Source organism: Podarcis muralis, chromosome 7 (assembly GCF_964188315.1).
Source record: "Podarcis muralis chromosome 7, rPodMur119.hap1.1, whole genome shotgun sequence".
Taxonomy (NCBI): domain Eukaryota; kingdom Metazoa; phylum Chordata; class Lepidosauria; order Squamata; family Lacertidae; genus Podarcis; species Podarcis muralis.
The window spans coordinates 12,201,034-12,228,035 of NC_135661.1; the positions used below are offsets into that span (position 1 = coordinate 12,201,034).

At 46.9% G+C, this 27,002-nt stretch overlaps 1 protein-coding gene across 1 annotated transcript in view; it reads right to left on the minus strand.

The window, feature by feature from the left end:
- Positions 1-27,002, minus strand: part of TGFA (transforming growth factor alpha) — a 52,318-nt gene that overhangs the window by 22,470 nt on the left and 2,846 nt on the right. Inside the window, exon 2 of the mRNA XM_028741701.2 lies at positions 7,276-7,329. Coding sequence (XP_028597534.2) covers positions 7,276-7,329 — 54 coding nt within the window. The remainder of the gene's footprint in view (positions 1-7,275; positions 7,330-27,002) is intronic.

Here is a 27,002-nt window from a genome sequence, read left to right on the forward strand (position 1 = left end):
GGTTCATGCCAGGTGAAAGCCCCAAGCCCTCTCAACCAGCACTGCTGAGGCCATCAGAGACATACCCGAAAGGGAGTTTCCATTCAAATTCCAAAAGCTTCCCAAAGGCTTCACAGCCTAAGACATAGACCATGCAGTGTGAGATGTGGAGCCAGCGGGTGGGGGAGGGGAAGGGAAGCGAGCCTGGAGCAACTATGCTGGAGAAGTTTGGCTGGATGGGTCACTGGAAGTTCAGTGGATGCCTGCACTGGAAGCACTGCAAAGGCCAACCATTTAAAAGCTTGGGGTGCTATGCAACTATGTTTTACTCAGAGTTGACCCACTGAAATTAATGGCTATGGCTAAGGTCAATTTTGCTAATGTTCCTGTAATATATATGAAGCTAGTTATGATTGCATGCTGCCTTTCTGGACAAAGCATGCAAATACATTAGCACATTGGATAAGTGAATGAATGAATGAATGAATGAATGAAATAATACACAAGGCTCATCTAGGATTCTCAAGTCTGACAAGGATTACAAGGGTTTGTCAGAGTAATTAGCTTCTGTCAAAGTAATGAGCGGCTGTTTTAAAGATGTAACATTCTGAATTGTTACAATTCCAGTCACAATTCAAGAATGGTACAAACAAAGCTATATCTATATATCCAAGTTACTTAACTGTTACGAAATCACATCACCCAAGTCTATTATTTATAGCCAAGCATGTTAGCAAGAGATTGAGTTGTTCTCTTGGCGAAAAGCCAAGAACCCAGACAGTTATAAATGCCATTGAAAAACCACACACCCCTCTATTAAAAGACAGGAGTCAGTTTGAGTGTGTTCATTTCAAAGGGCAGATTGAGGTGGATCCAAAACTGAGCATGTACACACACCTGCGAGACGAGGAAGCAAACCCTTGCCATTTGAACAGAGGAATGCCAGGTGAATACCTGGAACATTTACTGGTAACTATGGCAAAATATAGCCAACTGATGATATTTAACCAGATAGCTGACCAGTAGCTCCATCCAAAGAGACAGGGAGCACCCAGTACTTTGTCAATAGCAGCTGAAACTCTTCAGGATTTGGGCATCCTCTATATGAATAGTTACACTTCATCTCCTCAACTTGTAGGCACTTTGGAATTGTCCAAATCACTTCGTAGATACTCAGAATTCAAGACCTGAATCACAGGACTCTGTTTGCTTATGAAAGGACTGTGGAAAAACACCAGCAATCGGTCTTCAGATCACAACAGTTATTTGCCTGGGAATTCATTGAAAGTGATGCTAAGAACAGGCCAGAATCACACATTTGAATCCCAGGAAGTCTCTGTGGCACAGAGTGCCTTCCATCAGCCCAGCTGTGCTCCTATTGATAACCTTACCTTTGTTGTCTATGCTCTGGTACCCTCTAGGTTAGATTATTGCAACACACTATATGTAGGTCTGCCTCTGAAGATGGTTCAGAAACTTCAGCTGGTGCAGAATTTGGCAGCCAGGTTGCTTACTGGGGCAATACTTGGCGTTAAGAAAGGATATTCAGTCACCGGATGTGCAACCATTTGCTTTTCATGAGAAACACAAACCACCTTGCAAAAGAGTGTAACTGTGCAAAACTGCTAGTGTAAAAGTAAACAGGAGTTTGATTATTTCCCTCATCCTTGGATTTCCTCAGTGCTCCTCTGCCACAAACAACAGTTAAACCCGAAAGCCACATTCTTGCTAGCCAGAGCAAGAGAAATCTGAAGGACTTGTGGCCGACCTGCCTCTCACGTTGAGCCACTGCCAGAAAGCCTCTGCCAGTCAGTGGGGGAAATACTGAGGTAAAAAGGTAAAGGTAAAGGGACCCCTGACCATTAGGTCCAGTCATGGCCGACTCTGGGGTTGCGGCGCTCATCTCGCTTTATTGGCCGAGGGAGCCGGCGTACAGCTTCCGGGTCATGTGGCCAGCATGACTAAGCCGCTTCTGGAGAACCAGAGCAGCACACAGAAACGCCGTTTACCTTCCCGCCGGAGTGGTACCTATTTATCTACTTGCACTTTGACGTGCTTTCGAACTGCTAGGTGGGCAGGAGCGCTGGGACCGAGCAACGGGAGCTCACCCCGTCACGGGGATTCGAACCGCCGACCTTCTGATCGGCAAGTCCCAGGCTCTGTGGTTTAACCCACAGCGCCACCCGTGTCCCCTAACACAGCTGTAGTGGCTATGTAATTTTTTTTTTTACTCTTTCTGTGAAGAGTCAGGTCCAAACTGATTTGAATTAGGCATGATTAGGACAGTGAACTGTCAAAATGTCTTACAGATATGGTATCTCCGCAGGAAGTGTGACAAATATCTAAATGGCCAAGAGTTTATGGGGAAACGCGCACATGTTCAGAAGCACTTGTAGCTCAAAAGGGTCAAGAGGCATTGTTAGTGCCAAGGACAGACAGGTCTGCGAGAAGGTATTTCACCCAGGGTAAAACAGAGTCACCCATTTTTACTACACACCTAGACAGCTGCAGGCTGGGTTGTAAAGTCGCCTTTGGATTTTATAGCTTCACATAAAAGAACAACTGGTCTGCATTCATCCAGCAGATCTCTTGATCATCTGGAAAGTGACACCTGGGGTGGTCTCTCACCAAGGGCCAAAAAATATGATACAGAGTGCAAGGCTATTGGTCCTAAAGAAGCAGAACAGGCCACACACCATGACGCCACTGCAACATAGCAGGAGTGCAAAAAAACCCACAGAATGTGGCACTGAGTGGAGAAGTCCACTTCCTTAGAACCTAAGTTTCCATTTAAGGAGGAAAAATATGTTTCCATTCTTTAGGGTTGCAAGGATTAAAGGGGTCTGAACAAGATCACAGAGAGGGGCTTTGGTACCCAAATTCAAACAAACTTGCTTCATTTGTGTAATTTATATGGATTTGTTTTCTTGGCACAAAGTTTTAATGCAGAATCTGTGTTTGCACACAATCCTAAGCTATGGCTTGTTCTAACCATGGTTTGTTCAATCGTAAGTTGTGTCACAGACAAGGAAAACAAACCATGGCTTGTTTCTCCCAAATTTGGTTTGTTTTCCAGCTGCTTCTGCCTCATGATTCTGCATCTTGCTGAGCATTTGGTGTGTGGGCAAACAAACTATGGTTAAGCAGGGCTGTTGGGTTCGGACAACTCACAGCCCACTGGAACGGGTCCAGACAGACATGCAGACCAACCATGGCTTAGTGTTTGTTGCAACCAGAGCTCTGGGTGACAATATCTCAAAAAGGATATTGCAGAGTTGGACAATGTTCAGAAGAACCAAAATATTCTAGGGGGGTGGAGCAGCTCTCCCATGAGGAAAAGTTGCAGAATTTGGGACTATTTAGTTCAGAGAAAAGGTGAGTAAGAGGCAACATGATAGAAGTTTATAAAATTATGCATGGCATGGAGAAAGTGGATCGAGGAACGTTTTTCTCCCTCTCTCATAACACTAGAATTCATGGACATCTAAAGAACCTGAATGTTGGAAGATTCAGGACATACAAGAGACAGGACTTCTTCACACAGCAGGTAAATTATGGAATTTGCTCCCACAGGAGGCAGTGATGGCCACCAACTTGGGTGGCTGTAAAGGAGGGTTAGACAAATTCATGGAGGAGGAGAGGGTTAATGCTGGCTATGAGCCACAATGGCTATGGTCTGCCTCCATGGTTTCTGAACACCAGTTGCTGGAAGCCACCAGAGAGGAGAGAGGGTTCTTGGGCTCAGATCCTTCTTCTGGGCTTCCCAGAAGAGGCATCTGGTTGGCCACTGTGAGAACAGGATGCTTGGCTGGATGGGCCATTGGCCTGATCCTGCAAGCTCCTCTTATGTTCTTAGCTTTGGCCCAATTATACTGCATTACTGACTCCAATGTATTTTTATTTTGCCAGCGCCCAGGAGAGGTTTGAGGAGCCGTCTAGCCCAGTGTTTCCCAACCTTGTGCCTCCAGCTGTTTTTGGACTACAATTCCCATCATCCCTTGCCACTGGTCTTGCTAGTCAGGGATGATGGGAGTTGTAGTTCAAAAACAGCTGGAGGCACAAGGTTGGGAAACACTGGTCTAGCCTACCGTGGCAAACTTCCCTCTCCAGCAGCATCACTTCAAAGACCCCAGGATTGCCTCCCCCTAAAGGCTGCCGGTTGTGGTTTCAAGGGAGCAAGAGACCCATGTGCGGGATTCCCATACGTCTCAGGCTTGTCTGCACGGAAGGGAAGAAGGGAGGAAGGAAGGAAAGAGCCTTTGGCTCCAAAATGCATAAAGTGTGAAGCAGCCACATATGACACACCACACGGTACTGGAAGCCCCTACAGCCAGGACAGCAACGAGGAGGAACTCCTCGTAAAGCACTGAAGTTATTACCATGCCAAACTCCTCTCTCTGCCTCCACAGCTGCGGAACATCCTCCTCTTCTCCCACAACTGCAAAGCATCATTAGGGAAGGCTGCCGCCTGATTAGTAACAGACAGAAGCATTTCAGCAGAGATCCTGCCTCCTGTAAAGCTAAGCTGCCCTTTGATCTCAGGACCCGCTCACGCTTTGCATATCCCTCCATGGAAGCCACCCTAACAGCCCAGAGCCAATTTAATTCGCTCCAGGAAGCATCTCATTGGAACAAGGCTGGCCATGTACACAGGTTTAATCTATATAGGAAGGGCAATTTCTGTACATCACAAAAGCTCGGGGTTAATAGCCCAGTGGATTAGAGGATTGCAGAAGCAGATCCCACTCTTAACCCCAGGGCACTGCAAGTTAAAAGGGAATCAGGCCAAGGGCTGAGGCTCCAGAGACAGAATAGCTGGTTCTGCGTCCAGCCTACCGCTGCTTAATGCTCTCTGTACCACAGCACTGAGCAGCTTTCTCCAACCCGGTGCCCTCCAGATGATTTGGGCTTCCACTCTCATCAGCTCTAGCATCATACAGCTGTGCTGGCTGAGGCAGATGGACGCGTTAGTCCAACTAGAGGGCACCAGGTTGGGGAAAAGCTGACGCCGAGGCCTTCCTTTGCAAAATGTCTAGGAAGTTTTAAAAACCTACAGACAGAAACACCCCAAACCTACACCCAAGAAACGAAAATGCAACTGCTTGAATAAAGGCTAACAGAGAAAATACATATCTAGGCAGAAGAGCAAAAGGAAGGCAATTTTCCAAAGACAGTTTTGACAACAGCACATTTGGCAAAACTGGGGAGCAGGAAGAAGGGTCTGACCACCCCCAAAAGACCCCCAACTGCTTCCTCCTTTCCATTCTCAATCAGCCATACTTTAAAAAAACAAAAAACTATTGGATAAAATATTTGGGAAATCCATCACCGCCATGGTCCTCAGAGGTATGCAGCTGGACCCATTTTGGGTTGATGCAGCAAGGAAATTACTAAGTTCTTCATATTCTAAACTGGGGAAAGACCAGAGAGCTCAATCTATCTACTGGAGAGCAGTGGCGTAGCGTGGAGGGTGCAGGGGGTGCCGGCCGCACCGGGCGCAACATCTGGGGGGCGCGCTCGCCGCCTTCGGAGTCGCCGAAGAGCCTCGGGCGCAGGCTGTAGCAGAGCCCCATGTCTCGCAGAACCGACGAGCTGGCAGTGGCTCTCAGCGCTTGCTGCGGTCCCCGCGCGTCAGGGCCGTGGAGGGCGCGCCAGGCAGCCCCTCCTCACAGCCCTGCCGCCGCTGCAGCTGCTGGGCCATGTTGCATTTTCCTCGCCTCTCTGCCCTCCTCCTCCGGGCAAGCGGTGTCGTTTGGGCGCCAGCGCCAGCGGCAACTCGCCTCAGATCACCTGACAAGGACCCGCCGCCGCCGCCCTGGCTACCTTACCGTAAATACCCCAGCCCAGGCAGCAGCAAGAAGAAGCTGGCAGCGGCGGCAGGTTAGGGGTTAGGGGGCGCAAATTACTTGCCTTGCCCCGGGAGCTGACAACCCACGCTACGCCGCTGCTGGAGAGAGATTGATGGGAGTCAGGTGGGGGTGGGCAGGGCGGGGGAGAACAAAAATACATTCCCTTGGCACCCCCCTTCTCCCTCTCCTTTTCCTGCTGAAAATGAGGAGGGAGGCCCCATCCCTTTTGACCCAGTATTACGATCCCTGCTGCAAGAGGAACAAAATGTTGCAAGGCTGCACCAGCTCTGCGTCATTACCTGTCCTCGAGACCAGAAAAACGAAGCTAAAACAGAAGAGTATAATTTTATAACTAGGCAGCTGTGCAGTCCATTCTTATCAAGCCCTGCTGGAATGAGGAAAGGTTTTTGTTTTTTAACTGAGCTGCCACCAGATACCACCTCCTTCCATTTTTGCCAGCAGAAAACCAGGTTAACAATGCTGGAGATAAGAGAATCTCTCTCCTTGGTTACATCAGCTGAAAATGGGAGCAGCTGAACAAGAGGTGACCTAAAAGTAGTTTAAATGAGAAACCCCAGTCACAGAGATCCTGGCAGCCACACCTCCTGCAGTCTTAAAAGAAAGTTCCAATGTTAACTGCTGGGGAGAGGGAGACCTCCACATGGCAGTATTTGTATTTATTTGTTTGCAAGGATTAGGGGAATTATGAGTGAGCCTGCAGACACGCTGAAGGAATCTGTGCCAGCAGGCAGTCACCACAGGGCAAAGGCAATGCTTTGCAGTGGTTAGAGTGTTGAGCTGGGAGAGGGGCTGTCACTTAAATAGTTACCCTGCAGGAGTGAAAAGCAGCCTAAATCCAAGCTTTCACACACAAGGCAGATTGCAGCCTGGGACCAAGAGGAACTCATAAAGGTAAAGGGACCCCTGACCGTTAGGTCCAGTCGCGGACGACTCTGGGGTTGCGGCGCTCATCTCGCTTTATTGGCCAAAGGAGCCGATGTACAGCTTCTGGGTCATGTGGCCAGCATGACTAAGCCGCTTCTGGAGAAACCAGAGCAGCGCATGGAAACGCCGTTCACCTTCCCGCCAGAGCAGTACCTTTTTATCTACTTGCACTTGAATGTGCTTTCGAACTGCTAGGTTGGCAGGAGCAGGGACCGAGCAACGGGAGCTCACCCCGTCGCGGGGATTTGAACCACCGACCTTCTGATCGGCAAGCCCTAGGCTCAGTGGTTTAGACCACAGTGCCAACTGCTTCCCATAGAGGAACTCTTACTGGTTTGTTATTTGTTGCATTTATAGCCCAAGAGGAGCTCAAGAGACCAAAGAGCCAAGACCACAGAGAAGCGTTTGACACGTGCTTTTTGACTGACACCCAGCCGCACGGGAAGGCAAACAGTGGCAGGTGGCATCAAGCATATTCCATTTTACAACTTAATGAACTCACCACTCAAGGCGGACGTTGTGTTCTCCACGGCCTGGCACACAGCTAATACAATACCTAGAGAAGGAAAAATAGCCAGGTTTAAAAACAGGGATCATTTGAGAGCGTCAAGAGTTTACTTTAAAAGCTCAGGCAACTGAAAATCCCACCATGACAAGCATTTTCATACTGTGTCAGTATTATTCAGCTATTATTCAGCTATATCTGCAACCCAAAGTCAACACCCAAAACACTCTGATGCAACCCAGCAAGGGTGAAAATTTAGGGTTGTGATTCAAGACCTGCATGCCATGCTGACTTCCAATATATTTACTTCCAAGTAAACGTACAGAAGACTGGGCTGCATGGCTCAAAATATGTTCCCCCTTCTGCACATGATCAAAGGCCAAAGAGTGGATCTTGCAATCAGCTACTTTGTAATCAAATTAACAAAAATGAATGGATTTCTTGGCAAGAGCACCTGGGGGGGGGACTAAAGTCAGAGCTATTCAGACTTTAATCCAGTCTTCAACCTCCTCAGATTCAGGAGTCACTTTTTAAAACACAACTAATAAAATGGGACCTGATTTTAATTGTCCTTTGCAGCAGTTGAAGATTATACATGCAGGAAATAAAAGGTGGGTGTTGTTGTTTTTTTAAGAGTAATTTGATGAGTTTCAGGAGCAAAGAAACCTCGTCTGATAGTGTCCCTGATTAGGACAACTGCATGGGATGGAAGTAGGACTAGGGGAGAAATTTGTTCTGTTTGCATTTTAATATGCACCAAATTTGCAAATGCAACAGCTGTCTTTCAAAATTCATACATCCAAATTTTGCACTGCAATTCTCCAACCAAAAAAGGCATTAAAATATGTACTGTATAGTAAGGGAAAGGCATACAAAATTGGGCATTAGTGGAAATAACATACTGGACCAAAAAACATTACATTACGGGAAAGTGCTTGCCAAAAAGCGTATACCAGGCAACCAAATCCGTCTGTTAGGTGGGCAGAACCACAGGCAGAAGTGGACACAGGAACTTTCACTAGCAAGTGGGGTGGGGCAGTGGCGTAGCGTGGGGGGTGCAGGGGGGGCCGGCCGCACCGGGCACAACATCTGGGGTTAGGGCAAATCCACAGGTTAGGGGGCGCAAATCCACGGGTTAGGGGGCGCAAATCCACGGGTTAGGGGGCGCAAATTACTTGCCTTGCCCCGGGTGCTGACAACCCACGCTACGCCACTGGGGTGGGGAACAGCATTTGCTTCACATTGTTCCTTTGATTTTGCTGGAGGTGCCAGCTGGGATGGAAGAGGAGTTGGGGGCTGACCCAATCCCTGGAACGGCTCAGAACGGCACCAGCGAGGACACTGGCTCAGATCCCGACCAAGGCAGCTCTTGGCCGAGCCAAAGAGCGACCCATAAATATGCCAACAGCATCACCGGGCGTGATGGGAAAAGCTTTGGAAGCGCTTTCGCCGACCTCATCCTTGGGATCGGTGCCCACCATGATTCAAACTGGGGCACAGATCGTGGCATTCCCCCCAGCACCACAGAAGAAGCACCTCTCCAGCTCAGCCGGGGTTCAGCACCCGCCGAAAACACACACAGAGAACTCATTAGCTCAGCTGGGAATTCTGAGTTATTAAAAGACCGATGGGCCCACACAGTTCAAAGGAAGAGTCCTTGGGGGAGTCAGAAGGCACAGGAATGCCTGGCAAGGGCGTCCGATGGATTCTCAAAACACTGAACTACAAAAGCTGGCTTTCACACACAGCTGGTCTTAGTGACCCCCCTCGTGGGGGGGCGGCAGGGAAGGGAATCTTTATTTTAATGCATGTATATCTAAGGAGCTGCCTTACCCCAAGCCAGAGCGCTGGACCAGCATTTGGGACTGAGTCCCTGCAGTCTTTCCCAGCTTGCTTGCCCTCCAGCTGGTTTAGACTACAGTGCCCACCAGTCCCAGCTCAGGGATGATGGGATTTGTAGTATCCATGTACGTAGTATGTGTGCCTGGCACCTTCATCACATATCTTTAGGCGCCAGGCAAAAGTATTCCCCTTCTCCCAGGTACAGTGGTGCCTCGCAAGACGAAAATAATCCGTTCCGTGAGTCTCTTCGTCTAGCGGTTTTTTCGTCTTGCGAAGCAACCCTATTAGCGGCTTAGCAGATTAGCGCTATTAGCGGTTTAGCGGCTATTAGCGGCTAAAAGGCTATTAGCGGCTTAGAAAAAGGGGGGGAGCGAAAAAAAAGACTTGCAAGACGTTTTCGTCTTTCGAAGCAAGCCCATAGGGAAAATCGTCTTGCGAAGCAACTCAAAAACGGAAAACCCTTTCGTCTAGCGGGTTTTTCGTCTTGCGAGGCATTCGTCTTGCGGGGCACCACTGTATTGGCCTAATTAAACAATCCATGGCCTTGTAAACTGTGGCGGGCAGGGGGGGTTATTGTTTTTGTTATTATGGTACGCATTTTTGTGTTTTTATGTTATAAACTGCACTGGGATCTTCGGATGAAGGGCGGAATAGAAATTCAATAACTAAAATGATAAATCAATAAATTACACAAACATACATAAACGGTGAAGGACACCAGGCTGGACAAGGTTGAATTACTGGTTTTGTTTTAACTGGAGATGCCACTGTGGTCCCAGTCCCTGGAACGATCACTACACAGCGCCCTTGCTTTTTAGTGCAGGGTTGGGGATATCAGAAGCTACCAGTACAGTCACCTCAGTACTGTCAACTCTGACCGGAAGCGTCTCTGCTGGGTTTCAGGGTCTCTCTCTCCCAGCCATCCCTGGAGATGTTGGAGGTTGAAGCTGAGATTTCCTGCAGGCAAAGCCAGCTCTGCTCCCGAGCTAAGGCCTTTCCCTACTTACAGAAAACCCTACAGCGCCCCATATTTCCAAAAGGGCTCTCGTCCACACACTAACCAGGCCTCCCCCCCTGCTTAACTTGCAGCTGCTTTCAAGCTGCTGTGCCTTTGTGGGTGGGGGGTAGGGGGGGAGAGGGGTGCTGAGGCAGGGCTGGGAATTCCAGAGCAAGGGGAGGAAGAGAGAATGCTTCTCATGCCCCGAGACAGAATGATCAGGTCCACCCAGATGCAGGGCAAAGCCCACATGAGTCACCCTGGTTTGGTTAATCCAGAATAAAGGCCCCTCCTTAATTCTGCTCTTGAAAGAGACATGGGTGGTTTTGAGGAAACTTCTCTGACAATCTTCTTGGGACATGGGAGTCCATGCAAAGAAGCAAAGGCAAGCCACTACAGGCTGCCGTCTCACTGCAGTCTTCTTCATCTCTCTCCCTACCCCCCAGCTTGAGTTCGCACTCCGACTTCTCCTCTTAATCATCCAATAGTTGCAGTGCAGGAAGACTCCCCAAGCTGACAGGACACACTCTCAACCAGAGACAGGCAATGTCAGCTTCCACAAAACAAACACAAGCGCCATATATTCATGGAACAGAAGTGCTTAAGTCATGGCCCTCTGCTCTTCACAACAGATGAGCCAATGGTCCGACTCTAGGTTGCTTTCTACATTCCCTTCAAAATCATGGCACCCTCAGAGTTCAGAAGCTGCCCGATTCCCCAAGAAGGCGTGGCGTGTGACTCTGGCTCTCTGACCAGCCTGCAGTCACTTTGTCAAGAATGCAGGATTGGGCCTTCAGAACTGAGAAGGCAGCACTTTGGGCTCTCCATCAAGCCTCCTGCAGAAGATTCCACAGTGAAGTACAGTAAGGTCACAATTTATGCTCATTCAACAGTCACGAATTCGACCACATAGAGTTGTAAGGGGTCCCAAGAGCCATTTAGTCCAACCCCCTGCAGTGTGGGAATGTAAGAAAATAAAGAACTTCTGGGAAATGATATATAATGAGATGAAAAAGATGTTGAAATATACATTTTTTAAAAAACCAGAAGCATTTCTCCTTGGTATTATAGGTCAGGATATTAATAGGCAAGATGTCAAATTGTTTTTATACACAACAACAGCGGCAAGAGTATTGTTAGCCCAGAAATGGAAGCAAGAAGAAATTCCGACGAAAGAGGAATGGCAGACGAAATTAATGGACTATGCAGAACTGGACAAAATGACAGGAAGGATTCGAAACCTGCGGGAACAGAGATTTACAGAAGTATACAAACTATTTGAAGAGAGATTGTAATCAACAAATTACGCTAGTAGGACTACAAGAAGTTTTGTAAGGAGGAATATATGAAGCGCTACAAAGTAGATAAAGAATAGAGATATTGGTTATGAATTTTAAATGTAACAGGGAAAATAAGAAATGTATACTAAGAGGTTAGATTGGAAAATTTTCAGACTGGACTGATGGAAGTCAAAATATTGAATAAGATGTTAAAATATGTTTAATTACTGTTCAAAATTTTATGTTAAAAAAACTAATAAAATTTTATTTAAAAAAAAATAGTCCAAGCAAGGGCAAGAGCTTAAAAGCTCTTGTTGTGTGGCGTCTGCTTGGGCTACCCAACATGGAAGGAGTTTTTAAGCGCTTCTTCTTACTGGGAGGGTGGGGGCAAGACTTGCTCAGTGCAGCGGCTCTGGGGTGCTCTCCCGAGATCTTGAGGGGCATCTGAGTTCTTATGAGATCTCGCAGGAGCATCCTTCCAGAGATGAGGGGCCAAGCACACCTTGCCCACCAAGCAGACCTGGCGCAGAAAGAGCTGTTAAATTCTCTGCCTTGCTGGGCAAAGCCTGCTCAGCACTCAGTCCCTGGGAGTCCTGGGGATTTGCTCTCCCTCCCCTTCACCCACTAAGTAGCTCCAAGGGTTTGGTATACATGGTTTTTGCGCAAACGTGGAACCCTTGGACCCAGACCCCCACGTAAGATGCAGTCCCACTGTACCCAGACGGAGGTGATGGAGGGAGCGGAAAGAAGAGCAGGGTTGGCGATCCAAGGCAATTATTCCTTTTTTTGTTGTTAAATATTTTTTATTCGTTTTCAATTGTAAAAATCCAATACTGTATATGCCACATTGTATCAATACCATATTACCCCGCACATTTCTCATTAACTTCAAAAAATATCCAAAAAGAAAACACGCCCACCCACACCCAAATCCCCAGACTTCCCTCCACCCCCTCTTCTTCTGGTTCTTTAAATAAACCAAATCATCTTACATTCCAAATCCTTTTACCCAATTTTCCAACTACTAAACAATTAAATTTGTGATATACTGCACAGATATTTTAAATATTCAAAGTGTTTTATGCATTACACATCTATGCTTGCAGACTATTTCCCCTTTTAAAATAACCCTTATTGTTGCTTTTTGCAAGCGTTTTTAATCCATGTCTGCTGATGTCCCGATTTATTTATAACCGCTGGCCCCTAAATGAAAACCATTTCCCAGACAGTTACCCATTTTCTTACTTTGAAGGTGAAGGTACCCCTGCCCGTACGGGCCAGTCTTGTCAGACTCTAGGGTTGTGCGCTCATCTCACTCTATAGGCCGGGAGCCAGCGCTGTCCGCAGACACTTCCGGGTCACGTGGCCAGCGTGACAAGCTGCATCTGGCGAGCCAGCACAGCACACGGAACGCCGTTTACCTTCCCGCTGGTAAGCGGTACCTATTTATCTACTTGCACTTAGGGGTGCTTTCGAACTGCTAGGTTGGCAGGCGCTGGGACCGAACGGCGGGAGCTCACCCCACCACGGGGATTCGAACCGCCGACCATGCGATCGGCAAGTCCTAGGCGCTGAGGTTTTACCCACAGCGCCACCCGCGTCCCCCATTTTCTTACTTTGGCATATTTAAATTTCCTCCGGAAGAGGCTTCCCATTAGGACAATTCCCAATTTCAGCCCCCCTTCCTTCCAAATTTCTCTCTGTCTCAACGACTGTGATTTCACCAAAATTTCTCTAACTCAAGGCAGTTATTCCTACAGCACATTGAGAACCGTGCAAACACAAACACACACATACACACTTTGTTCTTCTGAATTACATGGGGCTTCCAAGACAAAACAAGCAACAGGCAATAGCAGCACAACAAAGCATTGAGCAGCGAGCAGCACCAGGGAAGATGTTTGCACCCCAGCTCCCCAATCACAACCACATACAAGGGGACGTAATTGGAATCAGAAGCAAGGAAGTGCAACCACAACAGAGGTCTGACTGCCTGGAAGGCGACCCGGCAGGACCACAAAGGAGGAGGAGCGCTCCTGGAAGGAAAGAAAACTTCGTTTCCCAGCTTGATTCAGAGGAAGTTCACGGCAGCTGTCCCAAAAATGGAAATGGCACAAAGCAAGCCAGCAAAGGTGATCCCACCAACGTTTCTGTCCCGGACAACAACAAAGATCCGAACAGAAAACCCTCCCTTACCATTCAAGATTCTTTAAGAGCAGGAAGTCTTTTGCAAAAGTTGCCAATGCTTATGTCTGGGAATTAATTTTGATGGAAAAGTTAACAGAAAGGGTACATGAAAGAAAACAACTTGAGAAAGTACATAACTTTTGCATAACGTGGTCCTCCTTTATTACATATTCATCAAAGAAAGAACTTGCATTTAAACCACCTAAGACACATGGGAGCATGTGGAGTGATATTTTTTAAACCAGCAAATCTAGAAATATTTTTTAATTTGACTGTATTACTAATGTAATTATCTGGACGTAGTTGGGGCTGGTTGGGGGGGGGGGTTAGGGGGAAACTGTATTTGATTGCTTGTACAGTGGTACCTCGGGTTACATACGCTTCAGGTTACAGACTCCGCTAACCCAAAAATAGTGCTTCAGGTTAAGAACTTTGCTTCAGGATGAGAACAGAAATCGTGTGGCAGAGGCAGCGGGAGGCCCCATTAGCTAAAGTGGTGCTTCAGGTTAAGAACAGTTTCAGGTTAAGAACGGACCTCCAGAACGAATTAAGTACTTAACCCAAGGTACCACTGTACTTGATTATATGTTGTTCTTATATTCAACTAATTTTTTAAAAAAAAAATTTTTAAGCTGCCCTGTACCATGAGAAGTCTGCATCTGCCCCAGCAAGTTACATTTGCAGGGCACCAAACCCAACAAGGATGCCATCCCTGAGATGCACAGATGTGCTGCCTGTTTTGGTTGCACAACGTCACTTTGCACCACACTGTTAGGCTACCTCTCACAAACTGGGCTGTGTGCACACCACGTTGACAAGATTCCAATTCTGAAACCAGACACGCCAAAGTCTCTGGCGAGAAGAGAGGTATCTCACAATCACAGTGAGCAAATTGTCCCCGGTGTAATAAAATATGCAGTGTGGTACAGTGGTTAGAGTGTTGAACTAGGACCTGGGAGAGGACAGGGTTCCAATCCCCACTCAGTCATAAAGCTCACTTAGGATAGTTGCTGCCTTTCAGCCTAACCTGCCCTACAGGGTTGTTGTGCGAAATAAATGAGGAGGGTGGGAACCATGTATGCTGGGGGGGGGGAAGGTGGGAAATAAATGCAATAAATAAATAAACCAAGTTTATAGTCATGCAACTCTATCCTATGTATGTAGTGTGATGGAGGCAGCAGGACCCTGGAACGAACACACCTCCTGCTCACGTGGACTGGCAATCACGCCGGCCACTTTCAAGCCTATCGCTGCCACAAACACTTGAGGGCTGGAAGCATTTACTTCATCTGAAAGGGTTCTGATCTTCTAGCTGCAGAATTCAGGTCCATGAGAAAATTCTGCCCTCCCTTAGAATTGCACAAGATGAGCAGAGCTGCGCAACGTTAGGAGCTGCTATTACAGTAACGTACGTCAGTGTGCTAATACCATGTCCCAGTTGTCTTGTAATGCTGGCATAACAGCACAGATGGTGACTTCATGCCTTGGCAAAAGGAGCCTCTTGAAGACCGTCTGTGGAGAGGACCAAGGAGGGCTGGTGGGGTGGGACAGGGGAATGAACATAAGAACATACAAAGAGCCTGCTGGATGAGGCCAATGCATCCTTTTCTCACCGTGGCTGACCAGATTCTTGTGGGAAACCCACAAGCACGATTCGAGGACAAGAGCCCTCTCCCCTCCTGTGGTTCCCACCAGCTAGTCATCATGGCTAGTAACCATCGCTATTCCTCTCCTACATGTCTTTGTCCAATGCTCTTTTAAAGCCATCCATGCTGGCGACCATGACTGCCACCCGTGGGAGAGAGCTCCACAGTTAGATACAGTGGTACCTCGCAAGACGAATGCCTCGCAAGACGAAATAGTTTTCGTTTTTTGAGTGGCTTCGCAAGACGAATTTCCCTATGGGCTTGCTTCGCAAGACGGAAACGTCTTGCAAGTTTGTTTGTTTTTATATATAATTTTTATTAAGGTTTTCAAAATATTACAAAAAGAAAAAAGAAAAAGAAAAAATACAAAATAAAAACAGTTAAAAACAATCCAATCTTTCCATGTCTTATCTTTCATTTGCCTGTTCCCCTGACCTCCTCGCACCTCCCTTTTTTGTATCCAGTTCAATTAGTTGGTTCAGCAAATCCTTTCCCTCTTTGTTTTTATCCTAATCTTTAGTCTTAATATATTATAACTTTAAATTATCACCTATTAACAATCCATTTTTGCACATCTTTTTAACACTGCTGCTAAAAACCACTTAACTTCAATCCAACATCATTCTAACATTCATTAATTTTGCAGTATTTCTGTAGATAGTCTTTAAATTTCTTCCAATCTTCTTCCACCGACTCTTCTCCCTGGTCTCGGATTCTGCCGGTCATTTCCACCAGTTCCATATAGTCCATCACCTTCATCTGCCATTCTTCCAGGGTGGGTAGATCTTGTGTCTTCCAATACTTTGCAATAAGTATTCTTGCTGCTGTTGTGGCATACATAAAGAAAGTTCTATCCTTCTTGCAAGTTTGTTTCCTTTTTCTTAAAACCGTTCATACCCAGGGTGCACTGCTTGATGAAGCAGCAGACCATGGGCAGGTTCTTCAGCAAGAAGCAAAGAGTGGAAGAGGAACCTTCTTCGAGTTGTCCCCCAGAGTCTTAGAAAATGTATGTACAGTACACTTTGGTGATTTTTAAATGCTTTTCTGTCATGTTTAGAAACTTAAATTATTGTTCCTTCTATTTTTGAAATGCTCTTTACAGTATGTGTGACTTTAAAGAGCACTTAATAAACTCTTTTTGTACCAAATTTGGCTTTGTTTGGACTTTTTTTGACCATAGGAATGCATTAATTGATTTTCAATGCATTCCTATGGGAAACCGTGCTTCGCAAGACGAAAAATTCGCAAGACGAAAAAACTCGCAGAACGAATTAATTTCGTTTTGCGAGGCACCACTGTATAGGAATGGGACCAAACCCTGGGGATTTGCCTAAAGGGGAAAGGGCACCAACACATCTTCCTCTCTCTCAAAAAATTCAAGGGTCCATCTTTTTAGTCAAGGACCCAGGTGACTGTGCACAGTGCCATACGAACATGATGCTACAAAACAAGCACAGCACTGAGCAATTGTTCAAGCAATTTGCAAAGTCAAATTAGGAACAGCACAATGAGTAGGCGCAGACCAAGTCAATGCAAAGCGATTCTGTGGGATGCAAAAGCAAAACATTTGCAGCTGAAAGAAAAGAGGCCCTTCCCAAGTTCTTCGGAAGAGGGGGTGTGTATACGCCCCACCCCCACCCCCTGCCCTGGGAAAAAACCACTGGGCTTTGCTTAAGCAGTTTTGGGAGGCAAAAAATGAGTGATGAACAATACAGTGTGTTCCTCTTTTTCCTCAGTCAACTGGGGAAAGGCAGCACAATTTTCTGCTTGAGGAGCAGGATACGGTCATTCTTGGTTTCAATGATGCAAGTGGCAGAGAGAAGCTGAACTATGAAGTCCAGAAGGTTCTGAAGCCAGTGTGTGACCTACAGCAGTGTTTCCCAACCTTGGGCCTCCAGCTGTTTTTGGACTACAACTCCCATCATCCCTAGCTAGCAAGACCAGTGGTCAGGGATGATGGGAATTGTAGTTCAAAAACAGCTGGAGGCCCAAGGTTGGGAAACACTGACCTACAGTGTGAACCTTCTGCATGAATATATGAGAGCCAACCAGGTGTCCTCCAGATGTTTTGTACTACAACTACAATGTGAGCATTGCATGGTCATGTTGGCAGGGGCTGGTGGAAGCTGAAGTCCAAAACATCTGGAGGGCATCTAGTGGGAGAAGAGGGCACTACAGGGCCATGGCCTGATCAGAGATGGTCTGCAACAGCAATGCGATCACCATGCCAGCCTAAGAACCAAAAAAGAGCCTTTTAAGGTAGTTCAGCTTGAGCCTCCTACTAAACTGAGTGAGGAGCAGGCTAGCAAGTGAATTGGTGATAGAAGGGAGGTGTGATTTGGGGGAGAGGGGTCTTCTCCAGTTCATCCTCTTTCTACAAAACTATACCAGCAGCCTTTCTGAACATTACCTGGGGTTCCCACAGGGATGGAAAGATGGACAGTCTGGTAGCATATCCCAAAAGTATGCCACAGCCAAGGTGAGCTTCTCAAAGTCACCTCCATCCCCGCCCCCCGCCCCAAGACTCCGGCCTCCCAGAGGGAAACAAAAGAGTAAAGTCACTAGATGGTTTGTTTTCCCCACAGCGAGGTCTCCATGTGTTGCCATGGGACGCAAATCCTGGTTAGACTATTCAGAAGACCAAGATGTACCCAAATATCCCCCCATGAGACCACCACCAAGAAGGCAGAGGGTTCAACTAGATCATGGGTAGGCAAACTAAGGTCCGGGGGCCGAATCTGGCCCAACCGCCTTCTAAATCCGGCCCACAGATGGTCCGGGAATCAGCGTGTTTATACATGAGTAGAATATGTCATTTTATTTAAAATGCATCTCTGAGTTATTTGTGGGGCACAGGAATTCGTTCATCCCCCCCAAAAAAAATATATAGTCCAGGCCCCCCCCCACAAGGTCTGAGGGACAGTGTGAATGTTAGAATGATGTTGGATAAAAAGTTAAGTGGTTTTTAGCTACAATGCTATAAGGAATATGAAAAAAATGGATTATTAACAGGTAAAAATTTAATGTTATAATATTTTAAGATTGAAGACTAGGATAAACAAAGAGGGGAAGGATTTGCTGAACTAACAAATTGAATTGGAATACAAAAAGGGAGGTGTGAGGAAGTCCGGGAAACAAGCAAATGAAAGATAAGTGATGGAAAGATGGAATTGTTTTTTAACTATTTTTATTTTGTATTTTTCTTTTTTCATTTTGTAATATTTTGAAAATTTTAATAAATATCTTTATATATATATAAAAAAAAGGCCTGAGGGACAGTGGACCGGACCCTGCTGAAAAAAAATTGCTGACCCCTGAACTAGATGTGTATTATATTCTCAAGTCAGATGGCTAGACAGACAGCAGAGGAATGATGAAGGGAAGCGCCAAAGAGGTTTAACCTTGGGAGGCAAAGTCACTGCAAAAGTTTAAGAATGGGTAAATCAGTGGTTCCCAAACTTATGGTTCCACAAACTCCTCCCCATGCCGCCCAGCCTAGCCTGGATTGCATGACCCACTAAGGAATATAAGAACACAATAAAATTCAGGATAGAAACAATTAATCACACATCCATTCAAACCCCAATTAAACATGGACTTGATCCAGCGATATCAACTTTTCAAAGTCTGATAGTCATTCACATCTCCAGTGCCCCCTGCATCCCTTTGCCTCTCAGTGCCCGCCTAGGTAACCCCACTGCCCCCCAGTGGGAGGGATCACGCGCTTTGGGAACGCCTGGGCTACATCCCAGTCACCTGCAGATGGTGGGGCTCACAATCTCTCCCACCACCTGGGTGCCCGCTGGGTGTTTGGGACTGCAGCCCCTGTCAGCTGTTGTGGCTGAGGTTGATGGGAGTTGCTGTTCTCTAGGGGTCTTCAGCTACATGTAAGGGGAAGCTGCCCTGTATATATAATAAGCAGATATAACAGATGGTTTTATATTATAATAATACTGCCTACCAAGGGAGAACTGCAGTTCAAGAGGAGCTGCAATCTGTAAGGAACTGGCTGTGCCTTCCCACTTCACACATGGCCAGTTGGCATCTTAAGCTCCCAAATGCACCTGAAAGTCTCTTTACTCAACTAGCAAAACTGACAAGTTTCGGTGGCATGAGAGAGCATTGTGTGCCAAGAGAAACCTGGCAGTGGAGGGTGGAGCTGCTCCTCTCCCTGGATCGGCTGGGAACAGAAAAGCGAGCAAGAGGGAAATGTAGCAATGCAACAGGATTTCAGCCTCCTATTCCTAAGAAATTCTCACACAAGCATGTCACAACCCTTCCATGCAGCAAAGCAGGCCACAGTTTAGAAACCCACAATAATCAGCCCTGATTTTAGCTAGAAAGTTGTGTGTAAACTGTGTGCTTGGGTAAAAGGCAGCAGTGGGTATAAATTCAATAAGGGAAATGTAAATTAAAAGAGACTCACCGCTTGTTCTTCAAAATACATGCGTACCTTGGTTATCAAACGCCTTGGTACTCGGATGTTTTGGCTCCCGAACGCTGCAAACCCGGAAGTGAGTGTTCTGGTTTGCGAACATTTTTTGGAACCCGAATGTCTGACGACTTCCGTGGCTTCCGATTGAGTGCACGAAGCTCCTACAGCCAATCGGAAGCTGGGCCTTGGTTTCCAAACCGTTCCGGGAGTCAAACAGAGTCCTGGAACGCATTAAGTTTGACAACCAAGGTACCACTGTTTCCAAAACCTCAGTTGCAAGCAGTGGCGTAGCGTGGGGGGTGCAGGGGGGGCCGGCCGCACCGGGCGCAACATCTGGGGTTAGGGCAAATCCATGGGTTAGGGGGCGCAAATCCACGGGTTAGGGGGCGCAAATCCACGGGTTAGGGGGCGCAAATTACTTGCCTTGCCCCGGGTGCTGACAACCCACGCTACGCCACTGGTTGCAAGCAAACACTGCCCTAGAAACCTTAAAAAAATGAATCTAAGAACAATTTTCAATTGCTCCATTTTCCCCCTTGCCCATTTTGCTGTTCTCAGAACTATCACATGGATATTTTAAGAGACCAAATGAACAAACAATTAAATCCAGCGACTCTGAGATAACTTGCTGCCCCAAGTATATGCTGTAAATACAGCTGGAAATTCTGGGACATGTGTCCTAGGGCTATGTGTTACTTCATGTGGGGGAAGGGCTGTAGCTCAGTACACCTGCTTGGCATGCAGAAGGTTCAATTCCTGGCATCTCCAGGTGGGCTGACAGAGACTCCAGCCAGAAGCCTTGCTGAGCCACAGCCAGTCAGGACAATAGTGAGGTGGATAAGGCAGCTTGCTATCATCAGTGGCACCCCCTAAAAATACCTCTGCACCCCAAGCAGCCAGTGGGGTTCCTCGTGCAGTTAGGCTGGTCTCATTAAAAGCCAAAGCGATCATCAGCACACATGGACAATTAGAGACGCCGTTCGTAAAAAAACAAACCAGACCCTCAGGTAATGCATTCAGGAATCGTTCCATGTTCATCTTCTAAGCATCTCTTGAGGCAACACTGAAAGTGTTCCTGGTCACTAACACAGTGTTTCCCAACCTTGTGCCTCCAGCTGTTTTTGGACTACAATTCCCATCATCCCTTGCCACTGGTCTTGCTAGTCAGGGATGATGGGAGTTGTAGTTCAAAAACAGCTGGAGGCACAAGGTTGGGAAACACTGCACTAACAGACTCTGCTCCTCAAATACTATTCTGAAAAGGGAAAATCCAGACCTGAATAAAAAGGTGGTTCAAGAGTGATAAAGATCACTTGCCCACCTTGTTTGGTGCTATATGTGGTATCAAAGTTTTTTGTTTTTTTAAAAATAGCTAGTAGATGAATATTCCACGTTCTTTCATCCAAAGAGCTTGAAGTGGCCTCCTCAAGGTGGTTCTCTTTCTCCCCATTTTTACCCTCACAACAACCTGCAAAGGAGGTTAGGCTGAGAGGCCGTGACTGGCCCCAGGTGACGCAGCGATCGCCATGGTGGACTGGGGATTGGGACCCTGTTCTCCCAGGTCCAGGCCCAATGCACAAAGCGCTGAGAGGCACACAACTGGAAGACTACAATACAGTGGACAAGTATCATTGCCATCCCATACTTTTCAGCAAGGTTTACAAAGACCCCCAGAGCACAAAAATGATTGTTTTGGTACTGAGGAATGCTCTGAGCAGCAGGTAACAGACAGCCGTCCGAATAAGGTCCTGTTTCGAATATCTTCCCAAGCTAATACACACCTCAAAAACATTTCAAGGCCCTGATTGCAGGGAAGACTTCAGGAACGTTCCTCTCTCCAAAGAAGTTACTCGATTCCAAGAGGATAACACCACACAAGGGTCCAGAATTATATGCAGGTTATTAAAGAGAACTGAGCCCTTGTGTGTGATTTTGTCTTCCAAAACCACTACAAAAGAGCCTGCTGGATCACGCCAACGTGGCCCATCTAGTCCAGCATCCTGTTCCCACAGTGGCCAGCCAGATGCTTCAATGATTCAAGCGGGACCTGAGAACCTCCTGTGGTTTCCAGCGAGTGGTTTTTTGGAGGCACAGAGTAGCCAACCTTCTCCTCTTCCATGGATTTGTCTAATCCTCTTTTAAAGCCATCTAGTTTGGGGGCCAACACTGATTCCTGTGGGAGCGAGTTCCATAGCCTAAGTGAAGTCCATGTAGTCCATAGATGACGCTTCTTCCTAGAGGTGGGCATTATGTCTTAAGCAACAGTCTATAGGAGCTTTTGCAGAACAAGCTCTGCTTCAACCTCTCATTCTGCTCTGCTGCAACAATGGCTGGTCAGCTCCCCAATGTGAATCGATATTGCCAGAGTGAAACACACAACAGACCAAGGTCAGGTTAACTGGTGGGCTCAATGTACTACAGAGGACAGCCTTTGCAGGCTTCAGGATTCCTAGCCAGGAGAGCAGCTTGAAAAGGAAGAGGTGTGACAAAGTGCCACAGGGCACTCTCTTAGCTCCAATGCCAGTCAATATCTACATTAAGCTGCTGGGAGCAGCCATGAGGAGTTTTGGGGAGAGGTGCCGTCAGTACGCTACCTGCCTGCAAACTGTCTCCTTAGAGTGGTGCATGCTCTGGTTATCGCCCGCTTGGACTACTGCAATGCGCTCTACGTGGGGCTACCTTGGAAGGTGACCCGGAAACTGCAATTACTCCAGAATGCGGCAGCTAGACTGGTGACTGGGAGCGGCCACCAAGACCACATAATACCGGTCCTGAAAGACCTACATTGGCTCCCAGTACGTTTCCGAGCACAATTCAAAGTGCTGGTGCTGACCTTGAAAGCCCTAAACGGCCTCGGTCCAGTATACCTGAAGGAGTGTCTCCACCGCCATCGTTCTGCCCAGACAGTGAGGTCCAGCGCCGAGGGCCTTCTGGTGGTTCCCTCGCTACGAGAAGCCAAGTTACAGGGAACCAGGCAGAGGGCCTTCTCGGTAGTGGCACCCGCCCTGTGGAACGCCCTCCCACTAGATGTCAAAGAGAAAAACAACTACCAGACTTTCAGAAGACATCTGAAGGCAGCCCTGTTTAGGGAAGCTTTTAATGCTTAATAGGTTATTGTATTTTAGTGTTCTGCTGGAAGCCGCCCTGAGTGGCTGAGGAAACCCAGCCAGATGGGCGGGGTATAAATAATACATTATTATTATTATCATTATTATTACTACGCTGATGGCAGTCAGCTCGGTAACCTCTGAGCCAGGAGAGGCAGTGACAAGCTGACCTTGAATCCTGGCAACACAGAGACCACTGTGGGTGAGTGGTTCCCATGTCAGAAAAACTGGTCAAGTGCCTACCCTCAAAAGAGCAGGTTTGCGTTCTGGAGATGCTTCGGGATGCAGCTGTGTCTCTGGAGGCCCAGGAAGCCTCAGTGATTAGAACTTAGAAGCACCTTCTACCAGCAGAAACTGGTACAGCAGCTGTGACTGTCCCTCGACTGGGAGTGTTTGGCCACAGGCATTCAAGCCTCAAGACTGGGCTACTGCAATGCACTCTATGTGGGGCTTCCCTTGAGCCTGATCTGGAAGCTGCAGTTAGTGCAGGATGTTGCGGCACAATTGGCAACAGGAGCGAGACCCTGACAGTATATTAACAGGTGTATTGTTCTCATCTTACCCCATATATGCCCACTTGACCACTTTGATCCATGGAAGTGGCACTACTACAGGTGCCCCACAATACCTGTTCTGCAGTTGTAAGAACTCAATCTTTTAGTGTGGCAGCACTCTGGAACTCTCTGCCTCTTGACATGAGGCAGGTATATTCACCATACTCTTTTTGGCACCCGTCCCAAACATTTTCTGTTTAGGTATCCAGACATATAGAAGGTTGATGCGTGTTTTAATCTGGTTTTTAGTTTGTCATTGATTTTTTAAAAAAATCAGTGCTTTAAATAGTTGTTAACCGCTTTAAGGTTGTAGTACAACAAAGCAGCATATAAAGCTTGTAAAATAAATAATCCAGTTTCCAAGGCAGTAGTGAGCCTTTCCCAGCATGGTGCTTCCAGCTGTTTTGGAATGCAACCCCCACCAGCCCTAGGCCATGGCTGGCAGTATGATACTGCAGCTATCTCTCCCCACCTCTCTGCTTCCCCAGCCTTAAACCATGTATAACATTATACAGTCATACCATGGAAGTAAAACGGAATCTGTTCCGGAAGTCCATTCGACTTCCAAAACGTTCAGAAACCAAGCCGCAGCTTTCGATTGGAAGTTCCTGTAGCCAATCAGAACCCACATCAAACGTTCAGGTCCCAAAGAATGTTCGCAAACATTCTGGATTTGTGGTGTTCAGGAGCAAAAATGTTCGAGTCGCAAGGCGTTCAACAACCAAGGTACGACTGTACTGTCTCACATCAAATATAACTGATCTGTAGAAAGGATTCTACGAATGGAAAACAGAGACTTTTGCAACCCAATAAAATATTTAATAAAAACAATCTGAACAAGAAAAGGGGGGGAGCAGTTCAGCAGCAAAACAGGGTTTAGGACTTATGAAGTCCAGACTATGCCAGTTTCTGCTTCCCAAAAAGTTAGTCAACAACGCCCAGGCCTTGCCTGCTACACTCAAGTTCGCTGAACAGCTCAGCTGACTCGGCCCCCTGGTCTCTCAAGATGTTCATTAAAATGTGGTGGTTCCACTTCCCATGCAGGGAAACTTCTGGGCGCTTTGATCCATCGCTCGCTTTCAGCCGACATTTTATCCAGATGTTATTTGCCAACCCATTGTGCCTCTTTTAGCTTTTAATGAAAATAAACAATCCTATGGTGAAACTTAAACCAAATTGCTATTTCTGGTCTCATTAGTACGACGCTAATTTTGACTCCCTCCTCTCATTTTTGCCAGGAAAAAAAAAGGAATAGGATGTCTTGTCCCCTGGTCTCAGCTACTGTTTTCCTGGGGAACTTCCAGCCCCCCTCCCCGCCCTGCAAGTGAGGGGAGCCCTTTTCGTGCAAATCCTTTGATTTAAATTCACTCTGAACTCTTGGCCCTTGATCCTGCACAGGTATGTCTGGGACTGATTCACAACTTTCAACACAGAGTAGTGACAGGGCAGGGCAAATAAACTGAATAAGGCTTTTGCAACAGTCTAATCTACAAATCAACTGATAATGCTTGCCTGGGGTTGGCTGGTGTGCACAGTGTTTTGCCTTGGGCTACAACTGCCTGCAGAGATTATGTGACACTTCACTAAAGCTGAAAGAATACAACCCAAATGTGGCATCAAGTGACCTTAATCACACTCACTTCAGAAGACAGCTAAAGCCACAGGGGCCCCTGAAGGACACTACATACTGTGTCCGTATCCAGGTCAGATAGTTAGAAGCTGCAGCACAATTTCAGTTCTCTTACCAGAGCTCATTGATACCTAGAACTGTAAAAAGTAGGTATGGTACACCTTGAGGGCGCATCTTAGTTAGTTACTGTGCTAGTGTACAAAACAGCCTTTAAAGCTAAAGGTAAAGGACTCCTGGACAGTGAAGTCCAGTCAAAGGCAACTATGAGGTGCGGCGCTCATCTCACTTTTAGGCCGAAGGAGCCGGCGTTTGTCCACAGACAACTTTCCAGATCATGTGGCCAGCATGACTAAACTGCTTCTTGCGCAACGGAACACCATGATGGAAACCAGAATGCACGGAAATGCCGTTTACCTTCCCGCCAGAGTGGTACCTATTTATCTACTTGCACTGGTGTGCTTTTGAACTGCTAGGTTGGCAGGAGCTGGGACAGAGCAAGGGGAGCTCACTCCGTTGCGGGGATTCAAACCGCCGACCTTCTGATCAGTAAGCCCAAGAGGCTCAAGGGTTTAGGCCACAGCGCCACCCGCGTCCCATCAAACAGCCTTTAGTTCCACCTGACTATTCCAGTGCTGCAAGATAGATCCCTCTTAAGCAGACGGGGAATGGCTTAAGATGAGCAGGAATTCTCACTCCAGAATTAGCTTTCGGAAGCAGCTTTGCTCTCACTAGACCCAAATGTCAGGGTACATTTGGCAATTTCATTTATCATGAAAAAACATGCACTTAAGAGACATCATGCTGAAATTGGAGCCAAGCAAAGAAGTAGCTGAAGATGAAGATTCTCCCTTCAAGATTTTTGTGTTGAATAAGCAAAAGTTGGAAGCATGTTCCATGAGAACATGGGAATGGAGCACTTGCCAGCGTAGTTTACACCTGTATACCTTTGGCTTTCACCCAAGTTAAAGACGTGCTATTTATCCTACAGACTTCTCCAACCTGACACCTTCCAGATGTTTTGGACTACAACTCACATCAGCCCCAGCCAGCACAGAGGCTGATGGGACTCGTAGTCCAAAACATCTGGACAGCACCAGGCAGGATATGTCCAACTGTTGAAATAAAAACAAAGCTGCAACAAAATGTACGTCTCTTGCATTCTTTGGGGCCAGAAGGGAAACCGCCACTGATGCCCTCACCTCCCTCCTAAGGAGGGTGCAACTTCAGTTGAGCAAGAGGAGCATTTGTGAATTGACCCTTTCTGATACAATGCCTGGGAATGAGTTTCTGCATCACCTCAAATACATTTTGGTTGTGTCTCTTTACACATTCTACTTCCAGTCATCAAAACACAGAGAATAAACCGGCAGGATTTAGGTAGGGGTCATATGAACACGTTCTCTTGCAATGCCCCAAAGATTCTTGATTCAAGATCCGGTCCTGTTCCAACCTATGTCAATTTCGCTTTAATCAAGTACAGCTTTTCTTTTTTAGTTTTCCCTCAAACATATGCAACCAGGACACAGCCCCTCTGCCTTCTCCGAGACCACTCAACCAAAATGAGGGGGGCAATATGCAAGTGGGGTATAGAAAGGATAGAAGACATTTCCTAGCGGATAGGGCCAATATTCTTTACATGAGGAACCATTCAAGACTTGATTTCTTGCTGCTCAATGTTTGAACTGACTCTTTTGAAAATGGTGTGCTTGACAATACTATTGCAAGGTACTATTAAAGTTCCACTTTCAGCATCTGTCCACGATTACACATTCACACATGCAATTAACCACCTGGCGGTACAGGAATCAACAGGGCATGCATGTGTGAACTGCCTGCAAGAGAAACTGACCAGCTTTATGAACCACCATTTGGAAGCCTGCCCCTGAATTTGCTCTGTCTATACACACCAGGCCACAGATAAACAAGGCAACCCCCACCCCCCGGAAACACACCCTGAAGCCTATTAATCACAGCTTAAATTCTGCAACCTGATCCTAAACATGTTTACTCAGAAGCAATTCCCACTTAATTCAGCAGCACTTAGGA